Source organism: Zingiber officinale, chromosome 9B, assembly GCF_018446385.1.
Source record: "Zingiber officinale cultivar Zhangliang chromosome 9B, Zo_v1.1, whole genome shotgun sequence".
NCBI classification, from domain to species: Eukaryota; Viridiplantae; Streptophyta; class Magnoliopsida; order Zingiberales; family Zingiberaceae; genus Zingiber; species Zingiber officinale.
Genome location: NC_056003.1, coordinates 8,820,670 through 8,837,553, shown reverse-complemented (window position 1 = coordinate 8,837,553; position 16,884 = coordinate 8,820,670). Strand labels below are relative to the sequence as shown.

Here is a 16,884-nt window from a genome sequence, read left to right as displayed (position 1 = left end):
TGGACGAACCCAATCAATCCGTCGGTGGATGAGTCCCCGGAAAATCGGCTAATAAAAACTCTCCTTCTGGGTGGAGAAACCTCGCCACAGAAACTTCTTGCAACAGTAAGAAAAGAGTACAAGGAAAACAAGAAATAAAGTACAATACAAATGTAAACTTTCTTGCCTTCTCTTCGACTGAAAGAAGCAGCCGCTCCCAAGCGCCTACAACAGCAGGTGACCCAGCCGGAAGCTCACGCGAAGCTTCAAAGCAGCTCAACAAAGCTCAACAGCAAGCTTAGCAGCACCAAGAACAGGAAGAAGGAAGAAGAAAGAAGAAGTAGCACCAAAGCCTTGATCTCCTTTTATATCCTGCGAACCTGCACAGCGAAGACAGAAGCCAGCGGAGAAGACGGAGCGACCCGTTGTGACTCAACGGTCGAATCGTGGACCGATCAGGCTCCACCCCTGATCGGTCCAGAACCCTTCTGATCGGTCTGGGGACCGATCAGGCCCTGGGCTGATCGGTCCCTAGACCGATCAGATTGCTCCACAGAAAGCGCCCAACTTTCTGTTCGTTTCCTGATCGGTCTGTGGACCGATCAGGCCACAGCTGGATCGGTCCACAGACCAATCCCACCTCTCTCGGCTGCGTCTCTGATCGGTCGTGGAGACCCACAGAACCATGATCGCCTTCTGTTTGTTATCTGATCGGTCACCAGATCGATCAGATACACAAACGTATCGCTGGATCGGTCTGCAGACCGATCCAGAGTTTGGTTTTTGCCCAAACCAAGTCCCAAACCTTCCAAACCAATATCCGGTCAACCTTGACCTATTGGTACATCATGCTTAGCATCCGGTCACTCCCTTGACCTGCTAAGACTCTCCACCAAGTGTCCGGTCAATCCCTTTGACCCACTTAGACTTCCCATCACCAGATGTCCGATCACCCTTGATCCATCTGGATTTTCCCTTGCCCGGCTTCACTCACCAGGACTTTCACCTAGCTTCACTCACTAGGGTTTTCACCTGGCTTCACTCACCAGGATTTCCACAACTGCCTGGCTTCACTCACCAGGACTTTCCAACTGCCTAACATCCCAGTTAGGACTTTCTCATTCACCTAGCTTCACTCACCAGGATTTTCCCGAATGCCTGGCTTCACTCACCAGGATTTTCCCGAATGCCTGGCTTCACTCACCAGGACTTTCACCTTCACCTAGCTTCACTCACTAGGATTTTCACCTGGATTCACTCACCAGGATTTCCCGACTGCCTGGCTTCACTCACCAGGACTTTCCACACTGCCTAACATCCCAGTTAGGACTTTTTCGTGCCAAGTCTCCATACTTGGACTTTTCCAGTGCCAAGTCTCCATACTTGGACTTTTCGCGTGCCAAGCTCCCTGCTTGGACTTTTCCAGTGCCAAGTCTCCATACTTGGACTTTTCTAGTGCCAAGCTCCCTGCTTGGACTTTTCCGTTGCCAAGTCTTCATACTTGGACTTTTTCCCGAATCAGGTCAACCAGGTCAACCTTGACCTAAGGTTGCACCAACAATCTCCTAAACATCTATTCTTGTCCCATATCAAGAATACAACTCTTCCGCGAGTGTCAAACATCAACATGCAACTCAACTAGGTCAACCTTGACCTAAGGTTGCACCAACAATCTTCCTAAGTCAAACATCAAAATACAACTCGAGTCAGGTCAACTCGAGTCAGGTCAACCAGATCAACCTTGACCTAAGGTTGCACCAACACTTGATACTCTCCACCCTAATCAGAATGAAAGGAGAGTATTTTACGATTAAAATAATACTCAACATACCTTTGCAAATGACAAAAATATCAAAGAGATCATATTTTCTTTTCATAGGAAAAATCCAAGTGAACTTGCTAAAGTTATCAATAAAAATAACATAGTAAAGAAAATCTTGATTAGAAAGAATATGAGCAGGACCCCATACATTAGAGTGAATAATTTCCAAAGGAAAGTTAGAGTTGTTAGTAAAGGATACAAAAGATAGTTTATGAGATTTTGCTTTCATACAAGCTTCATATAAATTAGATGATGACGCTAAAGAAGTTGGTAAACCAAAATGATTAATAATGTTCTGAACAAGGCGTAGAGACGGATGACCAAGATATACATGCCAAGAGAATTTGTCAGTGCGCTCTCCAACAAAGGTTTTGAGAGAGGTGGGTTGAAGATGATAAAGACGGTTTTTAATGTCCATTTGGAGTAGAATAGTTCCTGTCACGGGATCCTTCACAAGACAATGATGAGGATGAAATTCAAAAAACACATTATTATCAAGAGCAAATTGACATACAGAAAGTAAATTTTTAGTGATAGAAGGAACATGAAAAGTGTTATGCTTGTGAAAAGTACAATCACATAAATGAAAGAATGTATTTCCAATATGAGCAATTTGCAAACATGAGATATTGCCTATTTGTACCATGTCAGGTCCATGATAAGATGAAGTGCCCGTAAGAATATCATACTCCGGTGTAACATGATGAGTTACTCCAGAATCCAGATGTCATCCTGGGGTTTCAGGAACCGATGACGTTGCATTAGGAGGGATGGAGAGTGAGAATGCTCCAGAATGAGATGATTGAGTACTAGATTGCCAAGATGAGGGAGGGAGTCGATTTGATGATGCAGGTCCTCCTCGAAAATTTAAATCATATCTTTTATAATAATTTTGAGCATAATGACCATAGTTGAAGCAATCTGACAGCATCCTTGACCTCGACCTCTGAAATAATCCCTCGAAGTTGCCAAGGTTGCCACACTGTAAACGATGATATCAAACCTCGATGTAGAAACTCCTATAGTTGCTGTAAAAAAATTCGAAAGAGGAAAATTAAGAGGAAGAGAAGATGACTCTGATACCATATTGAAACTAATAGATAAGAAAAGAAATAGGATAGAAAATAATTCTTTAATTGATATTTACTAAAACCAATAGGCCTATTTATACAAGTTGTCTAAACAATAATGAAAAGATTGAACATGACATACAATTTATAAGCATAGCAATAAATATAATAGATTTGGAAGTATTATTATTTTTACTATTTGATTCATATCAATCTTGATTATGATGTCAATCTTGATTATGATGTCGATCTTGATTATGATGTCAAATATAATAAATCTCAATTGATTGGAATCAATTCGAAAGATTATTTTCCATTATCGTCATTAACTTGAGATGGATTAATGGTCGTATCTTAGGTGAGGGGCTCAGACCACGACCATCGGGTGCAGGGCAGGCACTAGCTACTCTCGTAGATAGAGATCCTAATACAGTTGGTCGGGAGGATGATGTTGCGTACAATGCATATGGTGAGGATGATGATATTCGATCTCACATTCTTGAGCTCGAGGAGACCATGAATACACATTTTGAGGAGTTATGCTTGGATCGTGCCCTTGATATGACTAAGATGTGTACAAAGCTTACGACTATTTGATGCTGATGGATTGATCTTTAGTGTTACTTTTTGACTGATTTAGTGCGCTCATGGATGTCGGATTATCCTCCTCCTCAGCCTCCTCCTCCAGCAATTGTTGTTTCTCTGGTTGATGTTGATCCTCTGGGTGATGTTGATCATCCGATTGATACTGATCCTTCAGATGAGGATGATATGATTGAGTTCTATGTATCTATTTGATATGTATTATCGACACTTATTGTATGGATAATTTTAGTCCCTATGTAATGTTTTGGTAAGTTGTAACTAGTATTCATGTGTGATATTTCATATGTGTCATTTTTATGGGTTTACATTTTGGCGGGGGTGTACTCCGTCTTTGTTTGTTTGCTTATTTTTCCTATGGTAAGGGGGTGTATCCTTTTGTTGTATATCTTAAGGGGAAGTACTTTACCGGTTGATTATTTGCTTGTGTGATACTAGTGTTATATACCCTATCATTCTACAAGTTTAGGGGGAGTGCCCCTTCCTTGATTATGTATTTATTTTTATGCACTATAGGGTTGTGCCCTATATCTTTTAAGTGCATGTATGAAGGGGGAGTTTCCCTTCATTATCATATTTTTGTTTCCTCCGTGTTAACTTCATTTTGATATTTAACAAAGAAGAAAAATTATTTTATTTAAATTCATGTTTGTTATGACATCATCTTTTCATGCTTGTTTAATGCTGGTTGAGTATGACTTGATATTGTAATATTGATACTTATTGTATTTATATCTTGTTGAAATTATGATATATTAAAAATTAACTTAAATTTAAATGATTATAAATTTCTCATCTCAATTATAATTGCACCAGCATAAAGAGCATTATTTTATATTTAGATATTTTTATAGATTTCTTTTATCTTTGCTTGCATTCATCTTTAAAAGGCTTGTCTTGATGGCATGTGTATAATATTTAAACACATCTGGATGGCATTTATCTATTTTGACTCAAAACTGAATCTCTAAATAGGTCTTAAGCTTTCACTTATACTGACTCAAATATCAAACAAATTCTAAACATTCAAATATGAAAAGGCAAATAATGCATTAAAATGTGTATTTATGTGTTAGTCACATCATCATCATTAAAATGTGTATTTATATTATAATAATTATGTATTAATTTAATTATCTTTCAAATACTATCCCTAATCATGTTTAAAATGAATTAAAATATTATTATTTTTACACTACAAATTAATTTATAAATTAGCCTATAGTTTCAAAATTGACATAGAAATACAAAATTTTGAAACGACCTTACACAAGATTTTACCATCAAAACAAACCTTTTCAGTTCCCAAATGATTTGTAAAATATTTTATATTTTCAAATTTCTATTATTTCAAAGATATTTCTATTTTTTTCAATATTAATATTTATTATAAAAAAAAAAGAAGCTCCACATTTTCCTAATTCCGATCATTTGAATTGACGACAATTTGAAAGGAATCTTGGTCGAGGCGGAGCAATATCATCCCCAATTTAAACTTGGTGTTCCAATCAATACCCGGGAGGGCCCCACTTGGAAAAGGTCGGAAAGCATGCTCACAGCGTTCGGTGCAAAATTTGGTGGGATTTGAGAAGTCAAAACCGAAATGATTTCAATGTGCCCCGGTTTTCTGCGTCTGTAACGCCCGGAATGATATAAGTCGTTAGGTATATAACTGCTAAATGTAACAATATGTAAATAATTAACCAGCCACCCTTCTCAGTTAGCCTACGTGCCTCAGAGGTCCCACTGTTACCTAACTAGTTAGCCTATTACGATGCAAGTAGTCCTGCGGGTGAGAAATTGGATAATTGTCAGAAATTTGTACCGGGTTTCGCTTTAATTGACGTTAGCCCGAATTCCTTCGCCCATTCTCAACCCTTAAGTTCACGCATACAAAATGTACTCGCATTTCACTCGCTCCGGAGTTGAGACTTGAGGTCGTGAGTTTCGTGAGTCAGTGAGTAGACGACAAATTTTGCGTAAAATGGTCGCGTGGGATTTTAAAGTAACGAAACTCCGCCCATTGGGATGCTTCCGCTTCTGTATTTACTCACAGAGAAGGATCGCGCGCGTCTTGGCTTTCCTTTGGCCTGGCTTCGGTTCGCCGCGGTCGTTGTCGGTCATTTCTGAACTATTCTTCGATCGAGTGCCCGCCGCCGCCGCCGCCGCCGCCGCGCCGATGACTTAGCGCGGTCTCCCTTTTCCACCTTTTTCGGTCTTTTGCTGTGTGATTTTGATCTTTGTTCCTCGGACGGAAAGCCATAGCCGGCCGGCAGCCCTGGATATCTTTGATCGACTGTTACCTTGCTTGATCATGACTCGGTTGTGACTATATCTCCAGATCAAGGAGCAGGTAATACCTAGAACGAGCAATCGGGCTTCTTCTTGGTTTAATCTGTTAGTTTTTACTATAGAAAGTTGAATCCCTCTCTCTTTCTCCGAATATTTGTGTATGGTAATCTCTGACCTTCTGAACCGTAAAACAACTTTGGTATTGATTATTCAGTGATTCAATTTAAACAGTATCTTGGTTGGAGTTTTCTGATTTACACTGTAGAACTACGCGTGCCCGTGTCAACTCGAGTTATCATCTTTTCGAGTAGTTAATTTGTTTCCTTTGCATAACAACTACTGCTGCATAAGGATTCCAGGAGTTGATTAGCTTCTACCTGTTAGGGTTGTAATATATTTTAATTTTTGTTGTTAGTTTCTATTGTTTTCATGAAATTATCAGAAATCGTTGTCGATGATATTTGAGTGATAATAAGAAGCTCTCTTTTCTTACTTTCCTGTGTCACAAGAAGCTGCGAGCGGATATATTTTAATTTTTGTTGTTAGCTTCTATTGTTTTCACAAAAACATGAGAAATTGTTGATGTGCCCACGTTGGATGTTCTTGGTGATGATAAAAAGATATTTTTTTTTCTCATTTTCCTGTTTCACAATAAGCTGTGAGTGGAAACTACGTATGGTCAAAAACATGAATTTTATCCTAAAATGAATTCTATTTAAGGTCATATTGCTATTAATTCCTGGATTGTTTATACATCTTAATTATTTTCGGTAGAGTTCTTATGATCTCCACTTACGCCTCTAAGTTCATCTCGAGTTGAGCAGTTTTGCTCACTATTGAATTTTTCTGATGCCATCTTAATCTCTCTTCTTTTTTTTTTCTCATTTTGATATCTATCAGGACTATGCCTAATTTTTCTTTGGTTCACTATCCTTCAGTTTATTGACTTGAATTAGTCATGAAATTCTCTATCTTGTATCAGGTAGAAACTCAAAGAAAATATATTAGGAAATTGGAAGTATTTGTGATATTTTCAATAGTTTGTGATTTGTTGTGTATTATCATCTCCTTCTACTGCGAATGTTTTCTTAGAAATGATCTCTCTGTTGATAGAGTAAGCATTCTGCATGTGGTATGAGGATGTTCTTAATGGATATTCAAGAGGAGCCTCATTCATAATTACATTTATCAAGTGTTGTTTAGATATTTAACTTCTTTTTAGAAGCTTAGGCCTTATTCGTACAAATAGTTGGATATATAATGATTAATGATTATTTAGTAGAATGATCACTGAATTGGTATTTAGTGTTTATTTTGAAAGTATTGGAACTTGAAAAATGTACATGTTTGGCTTTAATGGTTGTTTGTGGGTTTTAGTAAAGACATTAGATGCCCTTATAGGTGTTGAATCATAGAATTTATGATTCCTCTTCCTCTGTTCACATAGTGTCATTCTCATCTTCCTTTTTCTTCTCTTTAATCACATTGATGCTGTTGAAACTTAAAGTTGATGGTGAGGGTGGAGTCAATGATGACTCCCCTATTATGAAAAGCAATCGTTGGTGAAATGCCCTTGCATCCATTTCATTTCAAATTTAAATGAAATGGAAAAGAAAACCTTTTGTATGTTTTTGTTCATGGTGGGGGATGAACCTATATTCTTTTATGATTCTTGATCATCAAGCCATAGTAATAGTGCAAACACTTTCAAATAGAGAAGGAATCTATTTTAACCAAACATTTTTTAACTAAACCTAATGATTCAAAATTATTTCGATTTACTCTTTGAAAATTACAAAATTGTACATGATAAGAACAAGAATTTGAGAACCCTTGATGCCTGAGAGGTAACACAAGTTAGCTAAGAACACAATATCATGAAATGGATCATCTATCTGAGAGGTTGTTGTGTAATTCACAATTTGAAAAGGACTTTGATCTTGTAACAAGAGGCCTTTCCCTGTATAATTTTTCAAGATTACCTCTTTATAATTATGACATGGGTCTCTAAACACCGTGATCACACAAATGAGAAGGAATGCCTTGTAATCTTCTGTACTTCTTTGGATTAGTTAGTGACTCCCTCATGTTCTGGTATTGGTTTGACATTAGGATGTTAGGAGTGTTAACTGATTTAGTCTTTATCATACTAGCCTCCATAATAATATTAAGACTATCATTCTAATGAGCCATGAAAATATTTTCCTTGAGTAATATATATATAAAATACAAGATATCTCTCAAGTCTTTAGTTCTAAATAATTGATGGAGAGATTCCTTCAGTCATATGATCCCAATGGAGTCATCATGAGTGATGAAGATGTCATCTACATAGACTATAAAAGGATGATCTTTCTGATTGAGAAATATTGAGTGATTCATTGAAAGAATTAAACTTTTAAACTAAGGCCTTGAAGATTACTTTATCCATATATCTAGTTTTTCAGCTTGCACACTGAGTCAGTCTTCCTTAAGCAACAACTATGGAGGTTGCTTCATATAGAACTCTTTAGTAAGAGCACTATGAAAGAAAACATTCAAGGGTCCAATGAAAGACATCTATCAGGGTAAGAAAAAGGTGAATTGAAGTAATCTTAGACATAGGAGAAAAGCTGTTAAGATGGTTCACACAATATCTAGTTGTGTCCCTTAGCTGCTAGGCTATCATTCAACCAATCTATATTGTAATTAGGATGACATTTAACAATAAAGTCTACTTGTAACCACTTTCATAGAGGAAGAGAAATCAACATACAAGTATTAGAGTGAAGAACATCCATCTCATCAACTATGGTTTGCAGCAAAGTAGATTCAAAAGGATCCCTTAGACACTTTAAGCGATTGGGCATAAAGCTAAAGTGGATAAAAATAAATATTTGGGTGACAATGAAAGTTAACATGCACAAAGAGAAGAAAATAATATGTTAATAATATACTGTGGTAAACTATTTATTGTGGAAGCAAATACTTGCCTGTGCTTACTATGGGAAGCTCCTCAAAGAGAAGGAATAACATCAAAGGGGTTGTGTCACTTGGTTAGTCATAAAGAAGACAAGAAGACACTTAATCTTACTGCCAGTGATGGGTAAGAGTTCACGTGAAGACGACAATTAGAGCTTGGAAGTAGAGAGCGAGGACAAGTGGCCTTATGTCAATAGTAGGCAGCAACCACTTTTTTTACCTGATTGTCGATGTTGAGACTAGAGGCAGTGCAGGAGGGTGTGATTTACATGGGTCATGGCATGATTGTTGTGTGGAGGGGAAGCTCATTTGAGATAAGTGTTGTTCACATGGAGGTCTCATGTGAGGAGCTCAGATGCTCGCATAAGAGAAATGACCTTTACTTAGTGTTTGCTTGTGTAGGTCTCACGTGGATGAGAAATTGGCAATGAATATCAGTTGTAGTTCTAATACTAATTAATGAGGAAAATTGATAGGGTTATTACCCTAGTAAGCCATGTTTATTCATTAATATAGAATTACAAGTAGATCCCTGATATTATATGGCATTTCGGTTCTTAGGTCCATAATAGCTTCCATGAAGAGCGGCCCTTTTAACAGATGCAGTTACTGCAATTTCTCCAAGTAAGCCATGTTTTCAGCCTAGATTTACTCATGATCAATGTATCCTGTCTGTTGACAAATGGATAATGTTCATTGATTGAACTTAACTCTGTTCAAACTTTGAAGTTTCCTTGTAAAATAATGGTTGATGGCAAAGAATCATGTTTAAGTGCCCAAAATTTCCGTATAGCATGATTCTCGGACTTTTATGGAGGTATGAAGTTCTGAATAGAAGTTTATCATATTTGCAATACTGAACTTGTAACTGAAGTAAAATCATGATACTACTTTATTCGTATTTTCTTTTCAGATGACATCAGGACATCAGGATAATATTAAATGCATTGTAGAGTTAGAAGATTCTGGACTATGATTTTATTTAATTGTGAACAATAGATACCTGCATAAAGAGATACATGTGTTGTGAATCATTTGCTTCTAATAAGATTTCTATTTTGAAAAACTTCTAATGGGTTTTCATGTCTTCTTTGTTTTGTACAACATGCATTGACATAGACTAAGGCTCCCCTACATTTTTTTTTCAGTAACGGATTTTGTAGGACCATCTGTTTTTTTTTTGGTTTTTCAAATGACTAGCCATGTGTTTTCTGTAGTTTTTGTTTTACCATTTATTGCTTTTTTTTGTTTATAGTTTCTAGTTGTTTGCTTATTGCATATACTCTAGACACGTAACTCTTGTATATGAAACTATCCATCTCCTGTAATGCAGATAAGATGTCACTATTTGTAATAATTGTATTACAAGTCCATTATTGTGGATTAGTATATACCAATCCCCTTGTTGTACCATAGTTAAATGAGTTATATATTATTGGTAAATCTATGGGTTGTTGGTTAGTGCGGTTTCTTTTTGTTTAAAAAAGCTAGCTATGAGGGCCCTTAAGTATTCAAATTTGGGTGAAGGCAGATTCAAAATGTAAAAACCTTGAGCAATAACTTTAAAATCCTTAGCTAGCTGATACTCAATCATTCAATTATGAGCAGTACAACCAATAGGGCTTTAAACCTAGTTGGCAAAATTATTCATAATTATTGTGGTCAGTATAGTGACCATGTCTTATGCTTCAGACAGTTTCAAATTGAACAACGGGAGAATTCAGGTTTACTTCAATGGATCTACTGGAGTATTAAAGTTTACTTCAAAATCAATTGTTGGAGACTTCAAGTTAATCTTATTACTTTATGGTCCATCAATTATAGTTGTGATTCATCAGCCAAAATTTTAACTAGAAAAAGATGTATGTTGGTACTTTTCTTGCACTTGTCAATATTGTAACTTTTCTTTTTGACATTGCCTTCATAATAATGTCATTCACACTGACCACGTGTAGAATGGAATCACAATGTGATCTGTCATTTTATTTTATGGTATAACTGGACTCCCACCCCATGATTAGTTCCCTTCTATAGAATATATTTTGGGTTTTGTAGAAGTCGTGCACTTAAACTCGGCTAGGGATGGCAATAGAGTTGGATGAGCCAAGGGGAGAAAATTCTTCCTTATTCTTGCCCTGCCATATGACAGGACAATAAAATATAAATAAAATTATATATTCAAGACGAGTTAAGGTGAGGCAAGTAGGGCTGAGCAATTTTTTTTTTAACCTATACCTGCTCTACCTATACGAGCAAATTTTCTCATGCCTGCTTTATTTACATTACAAGTGGGACGAGGTGGCCTCAATTGGGTCTTGATTTGGAGGTGGGGGGAGGGGTAAATTGTCATTCCTAAACTCGATTAGTTGTTTTAGGTATAGATCTCCATTAATTTCAAAAAATCTAAGAAGGTATTCACCTATAAACAGATTAGTTTCCTGTGAAGAAGCTTCAATTTACACCCAATTCTTTACTTGCAGTAATAGTTATATCTATTTTGATCGGTTGATTGGAAGATGTATAGCACTAGCATGTGTTTTAGTTCTTTGTGTCACTAAACAATGAAGCTTGATGATTGCTATTTCATGTTGATGCATAATCTTGTAAGATGTTGGTGTTATTTATGCTTGCTTCTATTTTGAAACATTTACAAGAAACAGAAGTTCACAGTATAAATTGTTCCATGCATGTCATTGCATGACATGATATATGTTTCAATCTTTCTGACACTGTCTTCTGTGATCACAGCACTATGATACTTGTTGCAGTTAGGTCTGATTTGGCCAATCAGCTTACAAAACCTCTCATCTTGGTGAACTGCACCCTTGGTTCAGTATTTCAAGTATATTAGGGTAACACTTAATGTCTATGATGAGATCAGTAGATTCATCTACTGCCTATGATGAATCTAGTCTTTATAATTGTAAAGGTGGCAGCGAAACTTCTGCTTTATCTATGCACATATTAGGTGCAGATGAGCAGATTTATCATTATGGAGCGGCCTTATATCCTTCTGACTTTTGTCCCAAGCAATACCTCACCGATTCACCACCAGAAATGGATCATGCTAATCCACTTCACATATCAGGATCCACCATTCCAGGCCACTATCTTCAAATTCCTTCAGCTCGGTATAAATTAATGGCTAATATATCAGACAATTCTTATAATCCTTACTTTGAGGATCGCCATGTTGATTCCTTATCAAACTTAAACATTTCTCATCAGAGTCTAGAGAACTTGAGTATAGAGCATGATATAGACTATGGCGATGATGAAATCAGATTGAAGCTTCAAGAACTTGAGCAGGCACTACTATATGATAATGAGGAATTGTTGGATTCAGATGAGTTCATGGGAGTTGAAAGTGACTGGGCTGAGCCTAGCAAGAATCTCTTACTTTCAAACTCGCCAAAAGAGTCATTTTCAGATTCTAGCAATAGCAGTATTTGCAGCAATAGAGAACCACGGAGTCCTAAGCAGCTACTTTTTGACTGTGGTAATGCAATCTCTGAAGGCAGCATAGAGGAAGCACAAGCCATCATAGCTGAACTTCGTCAAATGGTTTCAATTCAAGCGGAGCCTTCCCAAAGGCTTGCAGCCTATATGGTGGAAGCTCTTGCAGCAAGAATAGCCTCTTCAGGACAAGGAATTTATAAGGCTCTAAAATGTAAAGAACCCCCCACTTCTGATCGGCTATCAGCAATGCAGATTCTATTTGAGATCTGTCCATGCTTTAAATTTGGTTACATGGCAGCCAATCATATAATTTTGGAAGCATTTAGTGATGAAGAAAAAGTTCATATCATAGACTTTGACCTGACCCAAGGAGTCCAATACATTAACCTGATACAAACACTGTCAACCTGGCCAAGAAAACCACCACATGTAAGGGTCTCAGGGGTGGATGATCCTGAATCGGTCCAACGGCCAGTTGGAGGTTTGCAAGTTATTTGTCAGCGCCTAGAGAAGTTGGCAGAGGAGCTTGCTGTGCCATTTGAATTTCATGTGGTTGCTGCTAAGACTGGTGATGTAACACCTGAAATGCTGGATTGCCGACCTGGAGAATCTCTTGTGGTTAATTTTTCTTTTCATCTTCATCATATACCTGATGAGAGTGTTTCAACTGTGAATGAGAGAGATCAACTTCTTCGAATGGTGAAAGGACTGAGCCCAAAGCTAGTCACAATTGTTGAGCAGAATATGAATACTAATACAACCCCGTTTTTCCCAAGGTTGCTTCCCCTGTCTTCACTATCTCGTTTATGATCTCATCTTATTCTCTATCTACCCAAGTTTGCTGGTTTTGCTAATTGCACATATTGTTTCTTTTTCCACTTTCACTATGCCATTAGTTCTTATGAACTCTTGAGTTTTATGCTTTGTTACATTGGCCATATCTTGCCTGAATTTTCAGTTTCTCATAGAGTTAACTGTCTTGTAGGTATAAACAGTAAATATATGTTTCACCTTCACCTTCTTGACTTTATGTTTTTCTGATTTTGTTTGCATCTACTAAAGTTTGCTGGTTTTACTTTTTATATGATTTGTTTCTGTTACCATGTTGTGCATATGCCATTAGTTCTACATTACTCATATAGGCTCTTTTCTTTCTGTTCGAAGTTGACATATATTTCCTGAGCTCCCATTTTGTTGTATTGATGTTTGCTCCATGTGAATTAACAGGTTTGTTGAGGTTTACAATTATTATTCAGCAGTTTTTGATTCACTTGATGCAACTCTTCCAAGGAATAACACAGACAGAATGAATGTTGAGAGACAATGTCTTGCTCGAGACATTGTTAACATTGTTGCTTGTGAAGGTGTGGACCGCATAGAGAGGTAGTTCTAAAACTAAGCTGCTATCACATTCTTTACATATTTGTGTTATAATCATCACTTAACCATAACTTCCAATGCGATCAAAAAAGGTATGAGGTTGCTGGAAAGTGGAGAGCAAGAATGACGATGGCTGGGTTCGTTTCATGTCCATTCAGCAGCAATGTCAATGGATCAATACGAGCATTGTTAAAATCGTACCCCGACAGATACATAGTTAAGGAGGAGACTGGGATGCTGCATTTTGGCTGGGAAGACAAGCCTTTGGTTTTTGCCTCAGCATGGAAATAAAGTTTCTATGTAGCCGTTACCATGCTAAACAATATATCTCAGGTTCACTCAGAAAAACTCAGCATGGTTTTTGCCTCGGCATGGAATTAGTTGCTGTGGAAGAAGTTGCTTCTGAAGTTTTCTTCAGGGAGAACTACTCTATTTAGCAATAAGGTCGAATTAAGAAAAGGTCATAAACCAGATTTCGTATGCAAATCTCGATGGTTTCTTTCACTTTTACATACTGCTTAGTTCATGTTCCGTTGTATATTAATTGCTCGGCTAGTTTTGTTTTTTAAGATGTAAGATACTCTTGATTAGTACCATATTACTGGACTCATGGAAAAGAAAATCAAGTTCTGATTGCCCATTCTCCATCATGAATGATACTCATCGTTTTGGTATTTATTTTGGTCAGTTATTTTATGCGATAATCTCAAATATTTCCATCATTTATCAAAATTTCAGCTGAGCCTTTTTCGTCTCCTTTCAATCACGATGCATGTTCAAGACATGCTTAGAGACGACTTGAAAGTGCTCAAATAGCAATATTTCATAGAAAAGGGCGCCTAAGTTATTTGACCGAACCTCTTTTCTCCAACAAGTCTTTAAGACATTTCGTTTGGTGTTATGCTTGAGCTCCGTACGCAAGGCAACCTTTCAAATTATGGTATGATAGGCCTAATCCTTCTGAGTTCTGAATTAACATATAGTCTAACGTGTTCATTAGATAGTCTAATATCTTTGTCCCATCAAACGTGTTCAACTTGTCTAGATTATGTAACCCTTTTGACCTATTTGATAGGTTCGGCTTAGTCAATTCACTAGGATTATAATTTCTTATAAATAATATAATTACAACCAAACCCTGAAACACACCATTAAAACATATCTTGAAACTAATAGCTCTCACCTAACCACTTGTGAGAAGGCCACAGATTCATTAGGATTTATTAGGTGGGTCAACTGTTTGATCCAAAATGAGTGAGCCAAACTAACGGCATGTGGAACGTCATACATCCTTAAATTTTTAATTTTAACTTTGAGAGTATTTATATTAATTTTTCTATCTTTAAAATTTAAGGTAAACTATCTATTTTATTAAATTTATATAATCATTTTTTACTATATACTATATTAATTATTTTAAAATTTCTATTATCTTTTTTTTTTTATTATTTTTTCTCTTTCTTCTACTTTTTTTTATTATTTTTTCTCTCCTATGTTATATCTATTTTTCATTTCCCAATCTATTCCTTTTATTTTTTTTCTCTCTTCCTAATTAAAAAATATTTTAATATTTAGGGAATGAATTTTGTTCCCTAAATTTAGAGAAGATATTATTTATACAATCTAAATTTAGGGAATAGATAGGGTAATTTATGCAAAGTTTTTTTACATAAAATGAAAATTTTAAGATAAATTATGTGTTTTGAGAAACTTATGTGAATGCTCTAAGAGAATATTTGGGAGAGTTTTTACTTATTTAAAAGTGATTCTTATATAAATTATTTTGAAATTAGTGAGAAGCTAAAGTATGAAGTACTTGAAAATAGAGCCAAAAGCTAATACAAGATAAAGTTTGAATGTTTGATGAATAATTACTTTTAAACTTAACTTTTAGTTAAATGACAATAATATCCTTAAATTATATAAAATAATTTTTTTAATTATCTAAATATAATTTTGATATACCGTCAATAATGTGTTTATATAATTATTATTATATTTTAAATATTATATCAAAATTATTTTTTATAGCATGAATGTTTGAAAAAAAAATAAAATTAATAAAAATAAAAATATGAAAAATTACAAAACTTTTATAAATACACCATGTATAAAAAATTCTGAAAATGTAAATTATATAAAAATATAAAATATTATTTAAAAATAAATACTTATAATAAAATATGATTGAATTTTATAAATGATTTGGGAAGTAATGTGAATGAGAAGAGAAATTAGGTCAAAAGTGTAATAACAATTATATAAAATGATAAATTTATTAAATATATAAATATCAACTTTTAATTTTAGACCATAAACAAAAAAATAAAAGTAAGAAAAACACTAAATTCTTGCTTCTAGCATTTGAGTAAAAGTTATAAAAGTTAAAATAGAATTTGATATTCACAAACACTCAAAAATACTTCCAGATAATTAAAATCTATGAAGCTCTTAGTAGAAGCTTTACCAAATTAGGGGCAGATTCAAAAATTTTATTAAGGGGGATAAAAGCGACAGATATCATAAATACTGATCCGGTTGTAAGAACAGGGGCCCCCCGTCCGGTGGGGTCAACGCACATGTAAGGCAAAGTGGCAGGTGGCCGGGCGGCGAGGGGCGGGTTCGACCGGCGGGGCGGTCGGCCGGTGTCTAGTTGATGGTTAAAGGCGTCTCGTCGAAAGTCAGGGTTCCGGTGCTCAGCGGACGAGATCACAGAGCCGATCGGATTGCACGCTCGGCCAAAACGATCAGGTAGCATACTGCTAATATTCTCCACAAAGCACGTGATTGAGAACCTCCCTAAGTAAACCACCGCATACGTCCGGCCGGATGTCACAGAAGCTGGCCGTCCGGACTCTCTCCGGGGAGTAATGGCAAAAGGACAAGTGACATCTTTTTCTGACAGCGGATATGTTCCACGTGTAGGCCATACTTCAAATTTTATGACAGGGGGTTCCGCTGTCCCATCAAGGACATGCTTGGACTGTAGCAGTATGGGTCAGGTAAGCTCACTGACAAGCCCTTACTGGGGTATGGGCCGCGGACACGTGTACACCTCGGTATGTGTACACTCGCTTCTCCGCTGCCCTATATAAAGGCCCTCACCCTTCGCCGGAGGTACGCGTTCTGATATTTGGAGAGTCACTTTTTCACTGCTTGCTTGCCTGACTTGAGCGTCGGAGGGTCGCCGCCGAGAATCCCTTCCCGGCCCGACTTCTGTGCAGGTCCGCCGGAGCGCCGTCCGACCGGCCGAGGATCTACGTCAGCTGCCAGGAGAGCGCCACGTGCCCAGCGTCCGTTGGTTCAGCGATTCGGACA

At 36.7% G+C, this 16,884-nt stretch overlaps 1 protein-coding gene across 2 annotated transcripts; it reads left to right on the top strand.

Moving 5' to 3' along the window:
- The first annotated feature begins 5,533 nt into the window (after positions 1–5,533).
- Positions 5,534–14,216, top strand: LOC122025794 (scarecrow-like protein 1). Of its 2 annotated transcripts, XM_042584675.1 has the most exons (5): positions 5,534–5,827; positions 9,289–9,351; positions 11,476–12,962; positions 13,414–13,569; positions 13,659–14,216. In XM_042584675.1, the coding sequence occupies exons 3-5, from the start codon at positions 11,590–11,592 to the stop codon at positions 13,855–13,857; spliced, it is 1,728 nt and encodes a 575-aa protein (XP_042440609.1). In that variant the 5' UTR covers positions 5,534–5,827; positions 9,289–9,351; positions 11,476–11,589; the 3' UTR covers positions 13,858–14,216. The 2 variants fall into 2 exon arrangements, with proteins under 2 accessions (XP_042440609.1, XP_042440608.1); XM_042584674.1 differs by lacking the exon at positions 9,289–9,351.
- Positions 14,217–16,884: the final 2,668 nt, after the last annotated feature.